This window comes from Betta splendens, chromosome 11 (assembly GCF_900634795.4).
Source record: "Betta splendens chromosome 11, fBetSpl5.4, whole genome shotgun sequence".
In the NCBI taxonomy this organism is placed as follows: Eukaryota; Metazoa; Chordata; class Actinopteri; order Anabantiformes; family Osphronemidae; genus Betta; species Betta splendens.
The window spans coordinates 12,184,004-12,206,946 of record NC_040891.2 but is presented as its reverse complement, the minus strand read 5'-3'; the positions used below and the strand labels follow the sequence as shown (position 1 = coordinate 12,206,946).

General features: G+C 54.1%; 1 protein-coding gene across 5 annotated transcripts; it reads left to right on the top strand.

Moving 5' to 3' along the window:
• Positions 1-999: 999 nt before the first annotated feature.
• LOC114865290 (oxysterol-binding protein-related protein 10) lies at positions 1,000-22,941 on the top strand. Of its 5 annotated transcripts, none has more exons than XM_029166286.1 (14): positions 1,445-1,576; positions 4,142-4,281; positions 6,060-6,235; positions 6,988-7,067; positions 7,669-7,734; positions 9,331-9,528; positions 12,345-12,579; positions 15,267-15,397; positions 19,766-19,915; positions 20,176-20,644; positions 21,130-21,316; positions 21,395-21,577; positions 21,673-21,826; positions 21,901-22,941. In XM_029166286.1, the coding sequence occupies exons 3-14, from the start codon at positions 6,190-6,192 to the stop codon at positions 21,943-21,945; spliced, it is 1,944 nt and encodes a 647-aa protein (XP_029022119.1). In that variant the 5' UTR covers positions 1,445-1,576; positions 4,142-4,281; positions 6,060-6,189; the 3' UTR covers positions 21,946-22,941. The 5 variants fall into 5 exon arrangements, with proteins under 5 accessions (XP_029022114.1, XP_029022115.1, XP_029022119.1 ...); XM_029166285.3 differs by lacking the exon at positions 1,445-1,576 and adding an exon at positions 2,882-3,543; XM_029166281.2 differs by lacking the exon at positions 4,142-4,281 and having other exon boundaries at positions 1,000-1,576.
• Positions 22,942-22,943: the final 2 nt, after the last annotated feature.

Genomic DNA, 22,943 nt, shown 5'->3' with positions numbered 1-22,943 from the left:
TGAGTCCTGCTCAGAGGAAATGCTTGTTCCTGCGATTTCCAGGCCAACGTGATATTTGAATAGTTATATAGTTTAGTCATTTTTCAGCTAAATTTGATTATAACTTTGTGTTTGCAGAAAACAGTCATTGCTTTGAATGCAGATCTGCAGTTAAACCACTGAACACACACACATGCAGGAATAATCCACACACTCTACCTCCTAACATGCACTTTGCCTTTGGCCTTTGGTTTGAAACGCAAATAAAACAAATGTCACCACAAACTCTAAAGTTTCACCGCTAGAATAATTTAGTTGAATTCATTTAAACTGGGAGTTAATAACAAAGGCCTCATTCAAAGTGCTGTGACCTCCTGTAATGAAATGCAGCTGACCCGAGCTTGACTCTCAACATAAGCTTTTAACAAATCATTGATCGTCTGGTGCCCAAGGTTTTTTTTTACTCTCTCGTATTGATCCCTGCTTTGTGGCTGCCTCAGCTGAAAAGCTGCAGGAGTCTATCTGTGCTCTGTTAAGTGTCCTGCGGAGATCCGTCGCGATTTGCCGTCCACTGGTCAATCTCCACTTCTTCGGTGTGGTCCTTCATCCCTGTTTCCATGGCAGCTGTGCGTGTGTTGGAGCACATGTGAGCAGATTAAGGACTAATAACATAAAATACACTCCAGTGTATATTTATCTCTCGAAGATACTGCACTGCAGTTGATCCGTGTTCTGACTTTTACAGATAAACTGTCCAATCTAATAACACCAGGCCCAAAACAAGGCACCAGAACTGCATTAGTACTGATATGGGGCGAGGACTGGACAGGAACGTGGAACGTGAGAACGTCAGAGTGGGCTCCACTGCTCCACTTTCTCATCCCCGTCGTGCATGAGTCATATCAGGCTTTTCCAGCCCGTTTTTGCAGCACTGCCTCTTTTTTTTGGGGCGAGATAATGAGATTGCGCTGTAACATCCGGGGGCCGGCTCACAGTGGGAGTGGGCGTGTCCGCGCCCATCGCTCCCTTCCTACCAGGAGAGCGCCGGAGGAGACCCACGGTGACACGCCACGCAGCCGCGCACTGCGGAGGAGAGAGCCGCACGCGGGCCGGGCGCCACCGGGGGAATATGTCACGCGCCGAGCGACGCTTCGCCCACTCGGCGCGCGCCCGCTGCCTCTGCGTTCGTCCTGTTTACCACATGCTCTGCTGAACCCTTCGCCGTCGCTGCTGCTGCTGCCGCTGGTCCGTCCCCGTCCCCTCCTCCCCCCCCCTCCGCCTCCGCCTCCGCGCGCTCTCCCCGCCGTCCCGTCGACAGGATGGATAAGACGCTCTGCAGCCCGCATCCCGGGACCAACAAGAGCAACTCGAGCAACTGTTCCGCCGCGGACCGCGGGACCCCCACGACGAGGAAGCCGGGCGGCCGGAGCGGCTCGCACAGCCCCGGCTCCGGTTCGCTGGGCGGCCCGGCCGGAGCGGGAGGCGCCCGCGGGGCGGTGCTGGGAAACAGCATGAATCTGCAGCAGCAGGCGCGCAAGCGGCAGCTGGAAGGAGTCCTGAGCAAATACACGAACCTGATCCAAGGCTGGCAGAACAGGTCAGAACACGGACGGGGTGAGGGGGAAGGGGGGGGGGGGGGGGGTCGAGTGCGGTTCACTTTCGCTTCGGAGGCTTCGTGTTGTTATTTGCCCCGTCCACGTTGCACTTTTGCCTCCACGTCACGCTGAGGGAGGGGGTTTAACAGCAGCCCCGCACGCGGGCTCGCAGGCCTCACCAACACTTTAACCGATCCGGACCAGGCGGTTTGGAGCTTTATTCAACTGGACCAGCTCTGCAGATTGTAACCTCTATAGTTTAAAAGTCAAACAGCGGACGAGGCTCTGGCTTCTCATGTTGGTATTTGTTGTGTATTTGTTGACGAGCTTTGGGCTTTTTAATCAAACCAAACAAATACTCATGGTTCAACAAGCTCCTCGTGTTACGGGACTGTATTTCAGCAAACAATAGACAGTGGAAACAAGTTTCAGTGATAAAGACAATTGTTATTCTTCAGTTGACGTAATTTCCTTTGTCAAGTTGTTGTATAAAGTCATTTTTACAACAGGCGCTTGTGGTTTTTAGGATTCAAATAATCTGCTCAGTCAGGTTTTAGCACCTTTTTCACGTATGACTATTATCTATAAACACAAAATGGCCACATAAGAATGTTAATAAGTCTTTTAATATCTTCGGTATGTTGCTGATTGTGAGTCAATTCGAGCTGGACAGTGTTGTGTTGATGCTGAAGCACCTGGAAACACTGACGTGAACGAGGCAGATCAGGGCTGACCCGGATCTGAACAGCTCAGAGTTTAGGGAGATTTTGATGACACCGAATCCTCTGGATTGAGGAAATTGTTTTACGACGAACCACAGATTCAACACTATGACTTCACTGTCAATGTCCCTATAATAGCTCAAATCTGTGGGCGTCACTTCATATGATGTGACCCCATTGCTCGTACTGCTCGAACCCTTTGACCGCCCGGAGGAACCGGAACCCAGATGATGGTGGGTTTTTCTGTTATTGTGTGTGTGTGTGTGTGTGTGGGGGGGGCAGCGCTAACGCAGAGAGACGAATCGCTTTCGAGCGTTCTCGCCTCCGGTGGAGGAGCGCTCACGTCTTGTGATGAGCGCCTGGGTTCACCCTCCACCACGTGCCTCCTGTTACGTAAACACACACTGCGCCCATATCTGGTGTTGTTCTCGTGCTCTGGGGCTCGTGCGGCGCCGCGGCCGCTCTCCTAATGAAGAACACTACATCACAGCAGTGCATTGTTATTCGCCTGTAGCTCATGCAGCATTTATGGGTTCCACTCTGATTACCGGGGCCCCGCCTTCGCCGCCCGTTCCTCCGAGCCACGTGCGCTCATATAACTGACTTATCGCGTCCCGGTGTCGTTGCTGTAGCGGCAGATGCTGCGGGGCCGTTTGATCCGGGCCGGCGTCAGCGAGCGCGAGCGCGTCCGCTCCCCGTGCTGCCATTAACCTGACGGGCGGATGATGCACGCGCAGAGGAAGACCTGCGCGCAGACACGCGCGCGTGCACCCCAGAGGGGCGAGTCTGAACCGTGCAGCTCACGTGGGATCGGATCCACGCAAACATTTGAACACACAAACAGGCCTGAATTCATATTCTTTGCGTGATATTTTGGGCGGAGTTGTTTATTCTTCGCGATGCTGTTTGTCCTGTTTCGGCCGATTCGGGTTCTGGCCCCGAAGCGTCCTGAAAGTGAGAAGCCCGTTTAGGTTGTAGTCAGATTGGATCAAACATTCCACTGAAACCCACCGGCTGCGGTTACAGCCGCTCACAAAGGTGATCGTGGTTCTCGTCAGGCAGCGCGTGAAGAAAGGGGCAGTTCGTGTTTCTGCCGCTCTACGTTCCGGTCCGACCCTCGTCTCCGATGGCGGAGCCACAAGGGCAGGACTCGAGTGGAACCTGCTCCAGAACAAGGCGTTCGGCGTCGGAGGCCCGGTGGAAATAGCTGAAATGCCGCGTCCTCGCATTACACTCAGGAAGCAGAGGTGAACCGGGTCAAAGGGGGACCTTTGTGTGAATGCAGAATGAACTGGTACAAGCTGTTAAATCCAGAATCTGAACTTTTTTTGAACTTAATGTCATAAAAATGTAAATATTTGGACTGTTATAATTCACATTGACACTTTTGAAGGTTTTGCTTTGTCAGTAAGGAAACTAATACTATGTTTTCTGAGTTGCTCGGGTCGTGCTGCTCTCTCACAAACCGTTAATGCTATGTATCCAAGTGCCCACACCTTTTAAATATAGATGCGTGAGGGTGGAGAGACTGCGCTCTGGAGAAAGTTGGAGTCGGAGTAATTATAGTCGTCGGTCACCGTCCAGTGTTTGTCACACGCGGGAACACATTGTGTGTGTTTGGCAGCAGACCTGAGTGGAGCTAATTCTGCCACTGTGTGGGCGGCAGCGCGTGTGTGTGTGTGTCTCTGCTAGGTAGCAGCTTTTTTCTATCGTCGCACACATTACGTACGTGCTACACTGAAGCCCTACAAGATACAAGACAAGATTGTGTTGTGCTCGTAAAAACAAACTGCACATCAAAGACGTGTGCAAATGGATTTATTTATTTTATTTTTTCATTTTTAGAGGAGTCGGCTGTGTGACTTCTAAAGCGATGGAGCCCACAGTACAAGACCTGGAGCGCATGTGGAGGCTGTTTCCACGGCGATGACGGCGGCAGTAAACTTCTACTTAAATTAATTTTTAAGACCACGGGAAAAAATAAGGTTTGACATTCAACTGTCCGAGCTGGAGATATTAGACTTAAGGTAGTTTAATTTAAAATTCCATCTGTTTAATGAGATGAGTGCATCTCGTGGAGGTGTTCCAGCGTTTGCACAACGCTGGCCCCTAAACATTTACAGCCCTCTCTCCTCTTCAGCTCCATCGTTGCATAATCGGAGCTTTGCAAAGTGCTACGTGTGTAAATGATGCGTCTCCGATCGGTCAGCGTGGTAGAAAAGATAAATCACTGCTGTGCTGAGCGCTCAGGGGACGAGCGCATGAAATGCATCATCACTGACAGGCTCGTTTCTTTTTGATCAAAGCTCACGCTTGCACACGTGCATTAGTGGCGTGTTTGACTGCAGCATCACATCCCAGTTCTGGGCCAGAACCAGAGCTGGTTTTGGTATTTATAGCCCCCCGGTGGTGCAGATTTACTTGTTCGAGGAGCAACGATGATCGGTGACCTTTTAATATCATTAATGTTCATCTCAGATGAGTGGACTCATCAGCGTTTTCTAATCTTTTGTGGTTAATTGATTGTCCATTAATTTAAATTCACAGGAACTGATCGTTACTGACAAGAGCTCGTTGCAGAGGACAGACGTTCTTTGTTCCCCTACGGTTCCTTTATCGCCGTCCTTCCCTTTTTTTTTTTCTGATCTCGAGGTCTGAGAAATAAAAGGTTAATCCAGTATGCAGGTTGTGCAACAACAGCAGTGAAATGACATGCGAGGTCCAAAGTCCAAGGTTCGTGATCCGGCGCCATCCATCACGTCGGAGGTTGTTGTTTATCTGGAGGCCGGAGCACCTGAGGGGTCAGCTTTAAAGCTGCACGGTGCTGACTGCACAGCGATAGGACCCACGCAGCACGGGGGGGGGTGGACACTGACGCAGGCAGGCGGCTCCCTGCTCCGCTGTGCTCGACATAAATCATCTCCTGATGGAAGGCAGCCCGACCGTGAGCGCGGATCAATTTCCACTGCAGCCTCTCCGGGGAGCGCTGCCCGAGTCGCGCGTTCAAGCAAATGTTGCCTTTTAAATCACACGGACCACATCAGTGACGTGGCCGCGTCCTTTTGATGCAAATGGGCCGCATTCGATGTTTGTGCAGCGTGAGGTCCGGTGAGTGAAGGCTACGACGGACCGTTTGACAGCCGGGCTTGAAGGTCTTTGAGTCTGTGTCACTAATGAGACGCTTTAGGTTCTAACAGCGGTGCTGACATGATGCCGTCGTAGTGTTTAGACTGCTGCCGTCGCGTGAACGGCGTGCGACGTCCGCCTGCGATAAACTGAGCCGCGGTTCTGAATCCCTGGGAGCAGAGACGCACGCGGCGCCGCTTCCTCGGGCCTCGGCGCGCGAGGGCGGAAAGGTCAGCAAACGGCCGCCGCCGCCGCCGCCCGCTTCCTTGAATGTCGCGCAGAATCCCATCTGTCGACCGGAAATGAAAACCGCCGGGTTGTTACGAGATTTCCAATTACAGAGTGATTGACTGCGACTCATTAAGCACCGATAGGAGCGCGCAGCGGCCGGCGCCCGTCTCCAGACGCCGCTCTTATCGCTGCCGAGGGCTGCGGAGCCGAGCCCGGCAGCCGGAGGCCGCTGAAGGCGGGCACTAATGGGCACAGAGGGGTGTTTGAGAGGCGTCGGCCATGAAGAGTTGGGAAACTTGGAGGCTTTTTTGTTTTTTTGGGGCCAGATTGATCCTCCTCACCTTTACCAGAGGGTCTAAAACGAAGTGGGGGTCACATGCTCTCCTAACGTCCCCTCCTCCTGCAGGTACTTCGTGCTGGATCCGGAGCTGGGGCAGCTGCAGTACTTCGTCAACGAGCAGGGCCGGAGCCAGAAGCCGCGCGGGTCCCTGCCGCTCATCGGCGCCTCGGTGGCGCCGAGCGACGAGGCGCCTCACATGTTCATCGTCCACTCCGTCAACGGCGAGCTGTACAAACTCCGAGGTACGACCTCGGCGCTTCTAGAACCACAGGATCGGTCTGGCTCCAGACCGGGAACCGGCGCCGTGCGAGCAGCACTTGAACGGTCGGGCCGAATTATCTCGCGCATCTGCTTGTTGTCACCTGTTACAAATGTGCGTCGCTCGACGCGGACGCACGAGCAGATGGCGCCTGTTTTCATTGGGGCCGCGCGCAGACGGAGAAGCTGTCACCGTCGCTCACGCCCACATTAATCTGGCTGCGTTTAACTATTATCGCGCAGGCCGACATCGCGACTGCCCTTTGTTTAATCGCGCAGCACTAATTTTAGTCTTTCTGCCAGAACAAGCTAATTGGCTGCTACTGTGTGTGTGTGTGTGTCTTCATAATGCTCTTTAATTAAAAACAGCCGTTTAACTGGACCCAATCATTTTAATAATGGCTCCATTTAAAAAGTAATTAGAGGAGGGGGCTGTAATCTTTGAATTGTTAATTTGATCTAAATTATCAATTAAATTATCTGTACATATTCGGACTTCGGACTGTAAAAATGCACCAGTGTAGTCTTCAACACTGACGATCAGAGCACAAGCCCACAGTCGGACCTCACTGTTTATACATTAACCAAGTGTTTTAATGAGTAAGCGTCTCCACCTTTGGACGGGCAGCGCTTCCCGGTCGTGAGCTCATCAGAGTCGGGTTGAAGCCTTTATTGGCTGCTGGGCGTGAACGGCGCTCCCTCATCATCCTGTGCCGTTGTGGTTCTGTCTCCGCAGCCTCCGATGCCAAGGAGCAGCAGTTCTGGATCCATCAGCTGCAGGCCTGCGCCAGACGCCACTCTGACAGCAGCGCCAAGGTACGGCAACACGCCAGCACCGGGCCGCGAACGCACCCTCATCCACAGTCACGGGCCTCAATCATAAATGTCATAAAGAAATGCCACGACTCTGCAGACGGCGTGTGACGCCTCGCCGACATTCTAAGCGCCCGCTCAAAAGGGAAACGAGTCGATAAAGGAAAGATTTAAAACCCGACCAAATAATAATAATGAACATACAGCAACATGGAGAATGTAAAACATGAAGGCGTCAGGACAACATCCAATCATCTTCTTCTTCCCTTTCCATGACTGGACCTGATGCCCACGGTGTCAGAGTCTTCCTCACGTCCTCTGGGTACATTTTAAACGCATCCCTACATTCATCCACAGCCCGTTCTGGGCTCGGGCTTCGTATTCGGGGGCGTGTGGCGTTTTCACGTTGAACCTGTGGGTTCAGCCTTTGATCCGAACTTCAATAATTCCCGGCCAAACGTCTTGCGATCAAATATGGCGGAGGCTGCGAAGGCGTCGCCTGTAGCTCAGCATGAATAAACCCACTCGGTGCCCGTTCGGCCGCCGCGCCTGGAAGCGCCTGCTTCCTTTGGTTTAATTCATCTGTGCGTGTGCTTGGTTTCAGGTGAGGAAGCTCAAGGGCTCCGACGAGCACCTGAGTGTGGAGCGAGCCGGAGGCCAGGAGCTGCTGGTGAGTCACCGCTGTCGCCTTGGAACCGGGAGCTCACGCGCCTCTCTCTCTCTCTCTCTCTCTCGCTCTCTCGCTCTCTCTCTCTCGCTCTCTCTCTCTCTCTCTCTCTCGTCCCATTCGTTTGCTTCTCTTCGCCGGTCGCCGTTCGGATGCCGCTGCTGATGACACTCCAGAGCGCTGCACAGCTGGATCGGGGGGGAAAGTGCACTTCCGCTTAAGCTCATGCGTGATGAGAAAAGCAATCAGAACCTAGGGGGAAATTAGAGGAGGATGAGGAGGAGGAAGGAGCAGAGGATCTGCCTCCTTTCGAACGCTTCCTCGCTGCTCGCTGACTGTGGGACGTTTCCACAGCAGCTGCTGTTATTACTGCACCCACTGCTGGGCTCTAATCCCTCCCTGAGCTGCGCTGCCGGCCTCTCGGATCATTATCGCGGCGTCTTTTGATGCTCCTCCTGCGTCTTTGCATCTCTTTGTATGTGGCCGGCAGATTTGGAAGCTGATCAGTGACGCTACAGGCACGCGTACCGAGGACTAGTGGAGGCGTGGGCTCCACCTGCAGACCTGCTGTGGGTCTTTTCGCCCCATTGGCCGAGGCTGGTCGTGTGTAATTGGGTTTTACCCCCCGCGGTGCAGATGATGACACGTCAGCGGTTCTGTCCACGCCGCCTCATACGGGCCCGGTCCGCCCACGGTCCAGCGACGCAGGCGCCAGGACTTTTAGCCCCCAGAGTTCGGACTGTCAGGGAGTCGACGCCACCCGTCTCCTCTGTCGTGACAAAATTAGATTCCTCTCGCCTTGAATTGAAAGTTCAGGTGAATCTCATAATTTACAGCGTGAAATCCATCTCTCCTCTTCTTGTCTTATCTTATTTCCCACTTGTTTACCTCATCACTTTATTGCCCAGGTCTCTGTTGGGTCACCGTGTTTTATGAGGCTCACACCTTTACTTAATACATCTCCGGCCTCGCTGGCCCTCCTTGAATTTCCTGGCGGCTCCCGTTTATTGAAGTGCTGGTGCCAGACGGGAGGACAGCGCATCAGCCTATTTATCTGTTTGCACCCGGAAACCTTGCTTTTGTGCTTCCTCACGGCCCGTGATGGCGTCCGTCCAGTGATCTCATTACTTCCTGTTGGGATCTGTCCACGACGATGCTGCGGCTCTGTTCTCGCGTGATTCTGGTTCTGATTGATCCTGGTCCTGCACGGAGACGACCGCCTCACAGTCGGAGCAACAGAGTGACGTGCGTTTGTTCCAGCGCTGGGCACACGTTATTTATCTCATCGCTGTTTTTCCCACCGGCGGCGCGACCCGACCTCTGCCTGCGCTGCTGTGCGCTGATGGAGAGCGAAGGCAGAAGGGAGGGCCGCCGGGCTGGCGTCAGTGAACTACGGCGGGGGGAGGAGGGGGGAGGAGGCGGGGGCTCCGACGTGAAGGATGCTATTTGACTTGAGCAGCAACAGGGACGACTCCGCTCCTTAAAAACCCCGAGTCAGACCTTTGTTTCTCCACCTTTACATGAACCCGCTCCTGTCATGTCTAAACCCCCACCCTACTCTCTCTCTCTCTCTCTCTCTCCCCCACCTCCCCCTCCCAGGGCTCCTCAACCTCCGGTCGGACCCGTAGCTTCTCCCTCCTCCCCCACCTCACCCCCTCCTCATCCCCGGCATCCCCGAGGCACCTGGGCCACGCGGCCTCGCCCGGCAACATTGTCACCATCACCCACCACAAATCTCCAGCTGCAGCTCGGCGGGCTAAGAGTCAGTACCCAGGACGGCTGCTGGAGGTCAAGGAGGTGGGTGCTGACCACGGTAACACACACCCAGTGCTAGTGATCAGCTTAACCAACCAGCCGCCGGCCGGTCGTCTCGGGTGAGACGCGGGTACTTCTGGGTCCCCGGCAGCTCTGCTGGCGGTTTTAGGCCGTGAATGGAGTGAGCGGCGTGTCGTTGAGACAGGGTCGCGAGTGGGATGATTAACACGGGAGTGGATGAAGGTTGGAGATATGGAGCTGATGAACGTGACAGGGGCTCATAGAGCATCTAACAGGTCCGTCCTCCAGCACAGAACCTTTTTTTTTTGGATATAATAGACCTTGAAGTGTGTCCAGAATGAATTAAGACTCCATCCACTTAAGCGTTCTCGTCAACGTGTGACTTCTGGAGCTCAGGCCGTCGCTAATTGTCTGCGGAGCTGTCGGTTCTGGTCCCACACTCGGCGCCGTCACTCACTATTATCTGCTTAACTGCAGACAGGACTGTGGCTCCTCTCCTGCTGATCGTGTGCCCTCGGCTGCCTTATAATGATTAATCGGCCCGGGTCAGGTTTAAAGTGAATGGTAGCGACGCACACGTGGGCGTCCTGGTCCGTGAACGGCCTTCTGGGCTCGGTTGCAGCATGTGCTGCTGGATTATGGAGATAAGATGAATGAGGAGCGCTAAATGGAAAACACTCCCACCTGCGCAGACCTTGTTATTTGGTCTCTACTGTAAATGCGCCGAAACAGGTGCAACACGAGCACGACGGTCCCATGTGAATTCCGAAACCAGTAGATGTTTGTGCTCTTACTGGGACTTTGGTTCTATCGGCCTTTATCCGTGAGCTTGTTTGTGTTCTCGTGAGTTCAGACCCTTCACGTGCGTGAAGTAAAGTGCTGCCTCGCGGCCCGTCGCACCTTGTGCTGCCTCCGACTCCTCTGCTTGTCGTTCCGGTGACACCCGTGTGCTGTCGGAGCATCAATATTTCACACGGATCCTTCCTTCCGCCTTTCCCTGCTCAGTCACAACGCGCAGACGATCCGGCGGATCGGACGCCGCCTCCGTCCTCCTCACACGAGCTCCTGAGCAAACGCGGAGCAGATGGTGCGATCATTGAGCAAAACAAACATGCGTGCGTCGCTCTGATGCGAGTCCTCGTCTGTTTGCCTTCTCCCTCCTTTGATCAGGGTTAATTGCTTGCAGCTTCCCGTGGCCTGGTTCAAACCAGCTCCCGTCTTTCTCCTTCCTTTTGTTCACGAGGACCGTGGATGCGGCCCATGCACCACCGTGGACGTACTCACACAGCAGCATGTTGCAGATAAAGACGGGCAGAAAAGAGGCCTCAATGTCCTGACCTTTTAAAGGGGAGACCCCAAATCATGCCGTTGGAAACCGGGCTCTCCGGCTGTAAGGCAGCGGTGACGTCGTCCTGACGTGAGCTCCTCCAGCGCCCGGAGCCCCAGCAGCAGCAGCAGAGCCGAATCACTGGCTCAGGCTATTTCTGGATCGGCGCCGGTGCCGCTGACTCTGAGCCCCTCGGCTGAGCTGGTGGCGTTGGAGCGCTGCTCCTGCATGGTGCATGAATGTAAAATCAGCAGCTCAGTCCGATGGTAGGCGACGTTTACAGTTCCCTCGTTGCCGTTTCACCTCCATCATCATCTTAAGGCACGCGCTCTGTACTTCAGACACGTTGAAAGGTTCTGGCTCATGAAGAGGTGGAGACTGTTCCTCAGCCGGCTGCTTTGACCTCGCTGCTGCTGTCGACGGACCAGAACTTTGCTGTTCGAGTGGTTGAGTAGAAGGTGGAGCTCAGCTCAACTCGGCTCCAGCATCGGTTCGAGTCCTGTGCGATTATTTGAAGAGCGGTGACACTCAGTTCCTTATGAATGAGCCTCAGAAACATTCAGAGTCATTCAGCTGTAACGCTCCGGAGCATTTGTGCATTGAAACAGCAAGTGCTCATTATTTAAACGAGTGCTGCGGAAATATGCTTCGAACCGGCTGATTCTCAAGAATCTATTTATATCTGAGCGCGTGCGGGAGGGTTTTCAACATCCGCCTTAAGTCAATAGCGGAATAATTGGACGAGCTCTGCGCTGCTTTCATGTTTTTTCCTATGAGTCGTGCTCGTCGGTTGCGCGTCTAAACCCGCTGCAGCCGCTCTCAGCGGCTCCAAAATAGCTGCGCGAGCTGATGCGTGGAGACAGATGTGCTGCCGAGGACACGACGCAGCGCCCGCGGGCTGATAAACAAGCCGGGTTCATTAGCCCCCAGAGAAGCCTATTACGCGCCGGCGGGAACCGGCTTCGTCTGCTTCCCTTTGTGACGCTTTTAGGCCGTGATGGATGAGTCACACAGAAATACACTCTAGCAGCGCGTCTGCGGGAGCGTGGGAACTTTTTTTTTAGGAGTTTGAGCAGTTTGGGAGCAGTCGGATCAGTGGTAACACTCGGTTTTACTGCATCGCAGTAAAAAGTACTGCGATGTAAAATAGTAAAAGCGTCTGCCGTCGCTAACAGAACCTGGCAACCTGGCTAAAATGTTCTGGCAACCAGTCCTAAACATCGCATCAAGAGCCCGACACGCACACTACACATTATGTGAACGGATGAAGCTGTAGGGAAAGGACAGAAATGCGTATAATCAACCTGGGTGTTGGAATCTGTGAACACAAGCAGGTGATGAATCATATGCAGTGACTTATTTCGGAGGCATGAGTCACAGCGTTTCACTTTGACAATCGTCTCCTGGCTTCTGTCTCCGTGCGTCAGAGCAGAAGGTGTCGTGAGGGAAGAGCTGTTCTACCTCCCATTCCTCCACCGGCTCACACGCCTCCGTGTGTTTCCTCCGACAGGTGATGTCCCAGGCCGAAGGCCAGCAGAAGAGCCTGGTCCAGTCCATCGACTCGCTGCCCACCAGGGGGCCCCTCTCATGCCTGGACCAGGACCTGCTGCTGCTCAAGGCCACGTCGGCGGCGACGCTCAGCTGCCTGGGGGAGTGTCTGAGCATCCTCCAGCACAGCCAGAACCACGGCCAGAACCCCCAGTCCGCCTCCCAGAGACACCACGCCCCTCACGGAGCGCCGTCCGGTGAGTCCGCCCCGGGCCCGGTCCCAGTGCTGCTACTGGAGCCCCCCACCCCTTCGCCTCCTCCGGCCCTCTTGTCGGTCCAGCCCCCTCCAGAACCCGTCCCCGCTGGCAAGAGCCAGCTGGGGCCGCTGGACTGCGGTTCCTGTCCGTGTCTGATGGGAACCATGAACTTCAGCGTTTGCGCTAAATGTTGCTAACTGTGTCTTAATGGGCGTTTTATTGACTGTTAATGTTAATAGAGTTGTGTTTTCTTCCATTCATTATTGTGTCTGTGCTGTCTGTGTTGCAACGAGACAACTTCCTCACCCCTGGTGCCAATACAAGCATGAATGAAGCGTGTTTAGACGCGAAGACCGTCGTCTCTCATGCATGTCGTGAGTGAATAAGTCAAACTATGCACGTCTGTGCTCCTGCAGGATTCAGTCTTTGCCAAATGAAGCCACACCGGTGCCTGAAGTGTCAGAGCTCTGCCTTGTTTAGCCTCTCTGTGCCAGGTCGCTGCTGATCCAATAAAGCTGATTCAAGTGAACCCGAATGCAGCCTGAGGGTCGTTGTGTCGGTCAAACACCGAGGGGTCACGCTAGGGAGCGGAGCTGGAGGTCGGAGAGATCTCACCGACCGCCGATGGGTTCGAAGGACGGCTCTGAGCGCGTAGTCGGTCTGGATTCATAGCAGTTCAAATGGACCCCAGCGTTGAGACTGTTGCATGTTAAAGGACTTGCCCTGAAGGTGTGTTCAGACAGGAAATGAGGCCGTCGGACTTCTGGATCTTGGCTTTTAGCTGGTAATGAGCTTGTGTGACCCCTGACTGATTTCCAAACGCGTCTGTCTCTTTCTGTTCTCTGTCTGTGGAGCAGGCGAATCCCAGACGGCCGTTGTTTGAGGCTCGGGGTGAAGTCGCCTCCTGCTAATTGCATCCACTCCTGTTCAGTCTAGTGCTTTCTCTGTGGCGCCGTCTCTAAAGAATCTACCTCCTTCTGAACACATGTTGGGGGGTTGGAACCGTTCACAGGGAACTCGGAACCAGTTCTGCTCCCGATCGGACTCCTTCTCTGGGAGGAGGGACAGAATCTGGGACAGAACCGTGGATGCGAAGAAGCACCGCGAAGACGCGGGTGTCGAACCCGCTGCCGACCCGAACCCGTGGTGCTGATTCAAGGCGGCTGCTGTGAATCTGCCGCCCCAGTGACCGAGCTACAGGTGTCAGAGCCGTCCTTCGAGTCCCACGGGGGGTTGGCGGTGGACCCCGCCTCCGTCCACGGGTCTGGGTCTGGGTTTGGGTGGGAGCTAGATTGGACCCTGAAGCTGCCAGTCCTCACAGTTTGTTGGTCTTCTCTTTGCGCCAGCAGTCACCCTGCCCTGTACCTGTTCCTCAGACAGGGGGTGGTGTGGAGTGGGACCACCGGGCCGCAAGTACAAACCTCTTTCCTTCCGCTGCCTGGCTGACACGTCCTGCGGGGGTCCAGCTGCTTCTCGCTTCCGGCATGTACCCCCACCGCCGCCGTGAGGAGTTCTGTAGAGTTCTGGGTAGCGAGGCTCGCCGGCATGGGCGGCTTCCAGGCGCCGCGGCTGATGACGGGCAGTGGCTGGCCGGTCGCCCGGGGAACGGGAGGGAGGGGGGGGGGGGGTCCTCGCGCCTCGCCGCTGCATGGGCGGGATGAGAATGCGACCGCGGGCCGAGCATGAGGTCGGACCGGGCTCGGCCGGCACGTCGGTCCTACCGGGCTCCGAGGGAACCGGGCGGATGCCGATAAACTCCCGCCGACGACCTGCCAGTCACGAAACAGGCAGCGTCTTATCAGCTGATACTCACTGATCGCTGTAGCCCGACTTCACCCCCCTCCTCCCCCCTCCTCCCCCCACGCAGCTTGAAACCCCCCCCCCCCCCCCCTCGTGGCGGCCGGGGCGTAAAGTACAACACAGCGGTTCCGATCCGGATGTTGTGAGGTCGAGTCAATGTCACCGCCCAGAAATGGAAGGCGACGCCATTGGAACCACCTGCTGCATGAATGTTTGTCCCTCCGCTGTTGAACCCGCGTCGGGCTTCACCCGCATGCCGCCGTCCAATGGCCCGGCTCCCCTCCCTCTGCTTCTGGTGCGTCGCCGTGACATCACAGAGCGCCACCGAGTCGAATGAGCCGCATTCAGGTCCCACCGGATCTACAGCCGGCGCTCGCGTCTCCGCTGTAGCGTTGGAGGGGCTTCAGTCAGTCGGCCGTCAGCGCTCCGGGGCTCGGATCCAGCGCAGAGCGGGTCCGGCTCAGCAGCAGCAGCAGGGTGGAGTCAGACGAGCTGCAGAACCAGCAGAACCAGAAGCAGGTCTAGTCCTAAGAGAAGACTAGGCATCGCATGAAGCTGTCTGTGCAGCTGCATAGCTTTAGTCACTATTTGTTTTGTGCTTAATAATAAAAAGTCAAATTTACACAAAAACATCGCCGACGTTCAGAAAGTCCCTCATGCTGCACTGATTACAGGTGTTGCAGGATGTGCTTTATAGTTCTGCAGCTAATGTCAGGATATGAGGGATGAATATTAGGTTCAGACGCACACAAGCACCGCGTGCCGGTGTCTCCGCTCAGTGTTGATCAGACGCTCAGCAGCAGGTGAATCCAGCGTGGTGGGAGCTTCCTCACAGCCCCCCCCCTTCAGACTTCCCCCCGTTTCTGACGCCGCCTTGTCCGTTGCAGATGGTGCTCCTGTGTGGACTGTACCAAAGTCGCCCTCAGGGGAGCAGCTGAAGAACGGAGGCCTCACTCCTCTGCGATCGGCCGAGCCCTCGCCGGCCCTCAGGAAAAAGAGTCTGTGCCATGGTGCTGAGGTGAGGACAGCTGACCACACACACACACACACACACACACACACACACACACACACACACACACACACACACACACACACACACACCATCTACATGCTCACACAATCCATTATCAAATCCTTTAAGGACCTAAAGGTTGATTCTGATGCTGGCGTGAAGTGAGTTGAGGCTGAAATGAAACTCTCACAAAACCGCGGTACTGACGTAGTCGAAGCATTGCGGCGTTTTCTCCCCCTCTCTCTCTCTCTCTCTCTCTCTCTCTCTCTCTCTCTTTGTGCCTTTTGTTGCTCAGAAATAGCAGTTCCCGTCTCTTGTCGAAGTTTTAACAGATCTCCTGTCAGACAAATGGGTCACGATGTCTAGAGCCGGAGCTGCGCTGATCCCAGCGGGGGGGCGCCGCGCTTGTAGCAGGGAGGCGTCAGGACCGGACCTGCGTCAGCGACTCATGAAACCCAACGACGTCACGGGATGAAGGCGTCTGACGTTAGTTTGAGAGCAGAGGCTCCGCGTTGGCTCTGACGGCGTCATCCTCCACGTGGAGCGACTCATAAAGCCAGATAATGAGCCTGTTTTGATCCTTGGTTCCTTTTATTAATTGCTCCGGCATCATCTCACCTGACTCCCGTCTTGGTTTAGACATCCAGCCTCGCGGCGTCGACCCGTTGACAGTTAATCGTCGGGCGGCTCCGCGCGCTTCGCTGCGTGATGTGGCAGCTTCAGGGGGAGTTGGTGAACCTCAGCCCTCTGTCTGCGCTGACGTGTCTGCCCGCTCCACTGTCAGGCCAATTAAACCCTGCTAGTGAGGGTGGAAAAGGTCAAAGGTCAAGAGTTGATTTGTGTGTGTGAGTTTAACCCCTGTCTTATTCTCATTGAGGGATTTTTATATGATCTATGATAAATTTGTGGATTATTTATTAACCGTGCAGTTTGGGCCTAACAGGAAAATCTCCTCAGAGGATATTTTGGTGATTTCTAATGGTTGTGATTTATTCATTTGTGCATTAACAGTGAAGCTGGTGAATGCGTTGCTGTAGTTGCCGTCGTGTTCAGGCCCAAGGTCACTCTGTGCCCGTTGTCTCGAGAACAAGCAATTGCCCAAGAATAACAAGGCGTTTCTGCTTGGATTACATGTGTGGTGTAGGAGCGGCGCTGTTTAATATTCGGGCCGCGTGTGCAGCCAACGGGAGCGAGCGCCGCGCTGCTGCGTGACTGGGAAAATTGAGGCAAAATTGCTGGTGCTTGCAAGAATGTGGTGGGTTTATGCATTTGGACGAGCTCCAGGCGGCTCCGGGTCCCGTGTCGGCCCGGTCCACTCTTACTGTGGATTTATGGACATGAGCTGCTGCTGGGAGCCTGAGTGACCTGCAGTCGCTTGTGTTGGACTAGTCAGAGAATATAATGTCATATCACAGACTAGTTTTAATCTACAAAATCATTTACAAACTGTGAAGACGCTTTGAGACACTATTTGATTTTGATTTTCTTGTCCTTTCCTGCACTTGAACTCTTTCCCCTCGTGTTGTGTTTCTTTAGTCCAGCAGAGGGCAGCAAAGTACTTTTCTGTCTGCGGGAAGATTAATGTCAGTTCTTTAAAATGGGACAGTGAAACCCTACTAAATTAGCATCGGTGGCCATCAGCGAGGACTTCCAGCTGTTTCCTTGTCCAGTCTTTGGTCCAAAGGATGTGTCAGCACTCGGCTTCAGTCTGGGAATCTGCTCATCTCCTTCCTCTGGTTCCTTAATTAACACGCTTGCAGGAAGCAGCTCCTGTGAACGTTTCCTCACCTCCGCTGTTGTCGTCTTCCGTGTCTCATGCAGTTTGTGATGATGTTTCCGTGCAGTTCACCCGCTTCCCTGCAGATGACTCACCGTCCTGGTGTAAATAGTGTGCGGTGGCTTTGCGTGTCTGTGTTTCATATCCCCTCATTAGACGCTGTGCTGAATGAACTGCTCATTATAATTTATACATGATTCAGTGAAACTCTCTGCTTCACTTGGTTCGTTTTTTTCCTTTTTTTTATCAGATCAGATTCTGGTGATCCGTCTCCACGGCACCTGCGTTTATGTAACTTCCTCCTGGAAGCTGACATTCAAAACACACCTGACATTTAACAGGAGGAGCAGATCCCACAAAAAACACACTATCTGCAACTCAAAGCTCCTCGGTTGCGTTCGATGCACAGCGGGGAGCCGAGTGCGGCGTTGTGTTGTGGTTGTCGGCGTCGCACACAGGCGCGGGATGTGCGGGCGCGCCTGGGGAAACGGTTAGCGATGGCGCCACAACTTTAACTGTTTAAGGTCCTCCTGGAACATGGAGGAGAGACAAACGCTGCTCCACGTGCTGTGATGAGCATAGGATGTGCAGACGCACGGATGGAGCCGCGTCGGACGGAGGAAGCAGGAAGCAGGAAGCGGGCAGAGGCATGATGGGAGGGCGCAGATGGCCACGTCAGCGGGACTTTCCTCCCGCTCCGCTCGCTCGCCCGCCTCTCTGTTGTCAGAGTGGGTGGTGGGTGAGAGGAGAGCCTCTCTGTGCGAGTCACGCCACGGCTCGCTGCCTTTCCCCATCTGACCACACTCGCTCAGCCAGCGGTGTCACATGAGGAGGGGAGGGGGGCGCGTGTTGGCGTCGCCGCTGCCTCTCGGAGCCTCCAGCTCCACCAGAGACGCGGGTTTGTGCAGGTTCTGCTCTCGGATCGGACCTTTCGCCCAGCGGGGGGGCTGGGAGCGCTCCCGTTTTCCGCCGGTGTCCACCTGAGGCCGCTCCGCTTCTGAGATGAGGTCCAGCTCTGTGCAGGTCAAGTGTGTAGCTACCGAGCAGTGCAGCGTGAGTGTCCGTGTGTGTGTGTGTGTGTGTGTGTACGTTTTAGCCAGAAGTGTGTGTGACGCTTTGTTCACTTCATACATTATAGAACGTTAAACATTAAAGTTGCCGGTGGGGCTTGTTCCACTTAAACATTTTCATTACTACAGAAAAAAGAAAAAAAACTCTCTTACAGATAAAATGTTGATATTTTTATATTAATGGGTGATAATGACTGGAATCCAGTAAAATCCATCATGTTATGAGGAATAGTATTAAGTCTTAAAAGCTCCTTCTCATGTTTGATGATGTTTGACTATAGCTGTGCTCATTATTATTATTATTAACATTATGTTGTGCTGGTGTAGCTCACTGCGTTAACGGCTCTGACCTCCTCAGCACCAACTTCCTGCTGCCGTCAGGAGCCTCTTTAATTAGTTAGAGCCACTGGAATGGCAGCGGAGCTGCTCTTCTATATATATCGCCGTCCTCCGAGAGCCCGGCAGCTCCTGGGCCTCATGTGTTCCAGCGCGTCCCCTCATGACTGTGTGCGCCGATGCGGGCAGAGCGTTCGTAATGTGCGAGTCAGTGCACGGGATGAAATATTCAGGTGACAGGCAGCCTCTCTCTCTCTCGCTCGCCCTCGATCCCTCACTCTCTCTCTCTCAGTTCTTCAGCTTTTCTGCTCCTCTCGCGCTCTCTCTCTCTCTCCTTTTTCAGCTTTTCTGCTCCTCTTGCTTTTCCTCTCTCGCTCTCTCTCTCTCTTTTCTTCAGCTTTTCTGCTCCTCTCGCACACAGAAGACACGTGTGCGTGTAGTCGTCGCTAAAGCAGATGCACAGGTTGAAGTGGGGGATAAAGAGCAGCTTGTGCAGCCGTCGGTGCCCACGGCTCCGGAGCACTTACTGCATTATGCATCAGGCCCCTTCTCGTGCTTTCTCTCTCCCTTCCTTCCTGCCTCCAGTTACAGCGGGAGACTTCAAAGCCACAAGCTTTTTAATTAATTAATTTTTTTTAACCTCCTGGATCTGGGTTTTAGTTGAACGCTGGAGCAGAGTGGAGCCAGAAACGTGGGGCTCCTGGTGCCATGTGAGCAGCGGGGGGGGGCTGTAAACAGGCTGTAGCAGGAAGTTAATGGGGTTGTGTCCTTTTGGTATTTACGGGCTGCTTTAACAGGTTCCCGGCCGACGTCTAAACGAGTCACGTGACCTTATCATCGCTATTGACAGCTGAATGTTAGTGGAATAGAACGGCTTCATTTTCCGCCGCTTGGCCTTTCCCTGGTGACGCGTGTCACAGCGAGCAGCATTATGTCTGCGAATATGTGGATTAGTGAGCGTCAATCACCGTCCGGATGAAGCGGGGAGCGTTCCGGCCTTTTTCTGTCGGAGTTGTGACATTTTCCTTTTAGATCGTTGCTCTAGATCCGCTTTCAGCCTCCAAAGGTTAAATATCTCACGCGTCGCTTCAGTGGCTGAGTACGAGTGCCTGTTGGTGTCACATTCTGCAGAAAATGGCCAAATGAACCCCGATGCGCTGAAACTGTACGTTTGTCTGGTCCCGGCAGCACCACCCGGGGCTGGAAGACGTGAGCCCCGCCGAGGAGGCCACGGACACGGAGGACAACGAGGAGGAGGACCTGGGCGTCCTGGACGACCAGCGCAGCGTCATCCTCCACCTGCTCTCGCAGCTCAAACTGGGCATGGACCTCACGCGGGTAAAACGCAGGGGCTCGTCTGCATTTGGGGGGGGGTTTAGCAGCAGCCTCATCCCTCTGGTGCTGCCGACAGTGAAGGTGGTGAACGCTCCTTCACAGGCGGGTGAACGTCGGCCTGTTGTGCGTTAACCTAATTAGACGAGCAGCGTTCCAGATGTTCTTTCCTTTTTATAGCCTCACAGCTGTTTCAGGCTTTTCGTGCACCCTTTTGTCTGAACGCTCGTTCCAGTATATTTACATGGAGCCTCGTGTCGTCCCAGGTGGTGCTACCGACCTTCATCCTGGAGAAGAGGTCCCTGCTGGAGATGTACGCCAACTTCATGGCCCACCCGGACATGTTCCTGTCCATCACGGCCGGCGCCACGGCTGAGGACCGGATAGTCCGCTTCGTGGAGTACTACCTGACGGCGTTCCACGAGGGCCGGAAAGGCGCCGTGGCCAAGAAGCCCTACAACCCCGCGCTGGGGGAGACCTTCCACTGCTCCTGGGAGGTGCCCCGGGACCGGGTCCGGCCGGCGCCGAGGTCCGAGCCCGGCAGGGGGCCGCCGGGCGAGGAGGCGCCGGGCGGCTGCTACAGGGTCCGCTTCGTGGCGGAGCAGGTGTCGCACCACCCGCCGGTGTCGGCGTTCTACTGCGAGTCGCGAGAGAAGACGATGTGCGTCAACGCCCACGTGTGGACAAAGAGCAAGTTCATGGGCATGTCCATAGGCGTGTCCATGGTGGGAGAAGGTGAGAAACGCTCTGCTTTTGCTTTTGTTTTGTTAGAATTTCCCTTTTAAAATACTTTAAATCCCTTTTTGCAGTTGTTGTAGCTTCTGACTTTCTCTGTGACATTAGACGCCCGAATGGTCGAACAGTTTGATGATTGTCACCATTTTGCAGAGACACAGCTGCACAGAGCTTCTTGTGTAAGCAGGTCGTTATGTAAGAACAGGAAACTATTCATGGGGAAGTAAGATGCTTGTTTATGACACAATAAATCCACTTATGCACTGAATGGATGATGCTCGAGATGATGAGTCCTGAAACCCAGACTTTGTCTGGATGGGGATGAATTTCTTCACGCGTCCCTCATCCAGTTTATGTTTGCATCATGTGCCCATTACAATAAGAGGCTGAGAACAGCGAGCGATTCTAATGTTTATTAGGTGCATTTGTTTAAAACCAGCAACTTTAACGTTTATTACGGTGACATGTGACTGTTTCCGTCGCAGGAGTCCTGTGTCTGCTGGAACACGACGAGGAGTACGTGTTCACGCTGCCCTGTGCCTACGCCCGCTCCATCCTCACCGTGCCCTGGGTGGAACTGGGCGGCAAAGTCTCCATCAACTGCGCCAAGAGCGGCTACTCGGCCACCGTCACCTTCCACACGAAGCCCTTCTACGGCGGGAAGGTCCACAGGTGAGCGGGCAGCGCCACGTTATGACAGAACCAGGTGGAAGTCTGATAAGATGCTGACGTGTGTGTGTGTGACGGCAGAGTGACTGCAGAGGTCAAACACAACCCCACCAACACCATCGTGTGCAAAGCGCAGGGCGAGTGGAACGGGACGCTGGAGTTCACCTACAGCAGCGGCGAGACCAAGGTGATGGACACGAGCAAGCTGCCCGTCATCAGAAAGAGGCTGCGTCCTGTGGAAAAGCAGGGGAGGACAGAGTCGAGGTGAGTAAAGAACCAGAAGAGGACGGGTCGACAGTAACGGGCAGGTCCAGGCCTCCACCTGCTGACTCGGATGTTCACAGACACTCTCCTTCTAGGCGGTTGTGGCAACACGTCACCAAGTCGCTGAAGGAAGGAAACATCGACGAGGCCACGAAGCACAAACACAAACTGGAGGAGCGGCAGAGGGGGGAGGAGCGGCAGAGGACGGCCGACAACAAACCCTGGACGCCCAGATACTTCATCAAGGAGGTAGAGGCCGGGGGCGGGGGCCGGGGGCTCGGGTCGGGGGTCACCGCTAACGCCTGTGTGTCTCGCATGTGCAGGGAGAGGGGTGGATCTACAACAGCCCGTTGTGGAAGTCAACCTGACGGCACGCGGCGCCGCCGGACGACGAGCGAGATCCTGCCTCCAGACGCCGAGGACCCGGACTCTCCCAGCGGCAAACAGGAAACAAGGTGCCAAAGGGATTTCCCCTCCAGACCCAAGAAACGGCCCGGGACTCTGGGGACAGACGTACATTTTTATATCGAGTTGACAATTACTACTCAGAGTAGAATACTTCTATTTTTCACCGTGCCAAGGCCTTTTTTTGCACACAGACTTCAGAAGTTTTTTTTTGTTTTTAACATCAGTGATTGGTTCCGAGCTTTTGGTTCGTCATGCAGCTTTAGAATGAAGAGCTTCATCCAACGCGACACTGTAGCTGTACATGAGTTGTTTATAAAGCACTTTTACCATAGAAATAAATGTCCCGTTTCCGTGTCTACGGCTTTTAGCGATCAGCAGGATTCAACGTGAGAACGCGAGCCTCCACTCGTTCCACCCACAGCGCTACTTCACAAAGGTCCTGATTGTTCTGTCTGCACTTTGAATGTATCTTGGCACATTAACAGTATGGTTTTTATGTTGAACCTTTTACAAAGTGGCTCCATCTTCAGTAACAAATGCTTCTCATTACTACCTCTCTCATTCAGCTGCTCATGCATAGACTTTACCTCCCAAAGAAAACACCTTTGTTCTGCTAAACTTTCTGTATCTGAGGATAATCTAGAACTATTTTATTTCCTTTCCATGAGCGAACGCTCACCAGCTCCACACTGCTTGCACTTCCTGTTCCTTTCCTTTCCAAACGTCCTGCAGTGTTGATGTTTTAGCCGGTGCCGGTTGTAGCCACAGACGTATTACGTTGTATCAGAGTACATGTGCAGCCACTGAGACCACCGGTCACTCCAAGAACACTGTTCGTCACCGTTTTAAGACACGCCTTATTAAAACGAGCATTTTTAATCAATAAGCGGATCCAGATTTAGTAAAGCAGGACGACTGGATAAACAGAGTCTAATAAAGCATCTACCTATTTTCAATT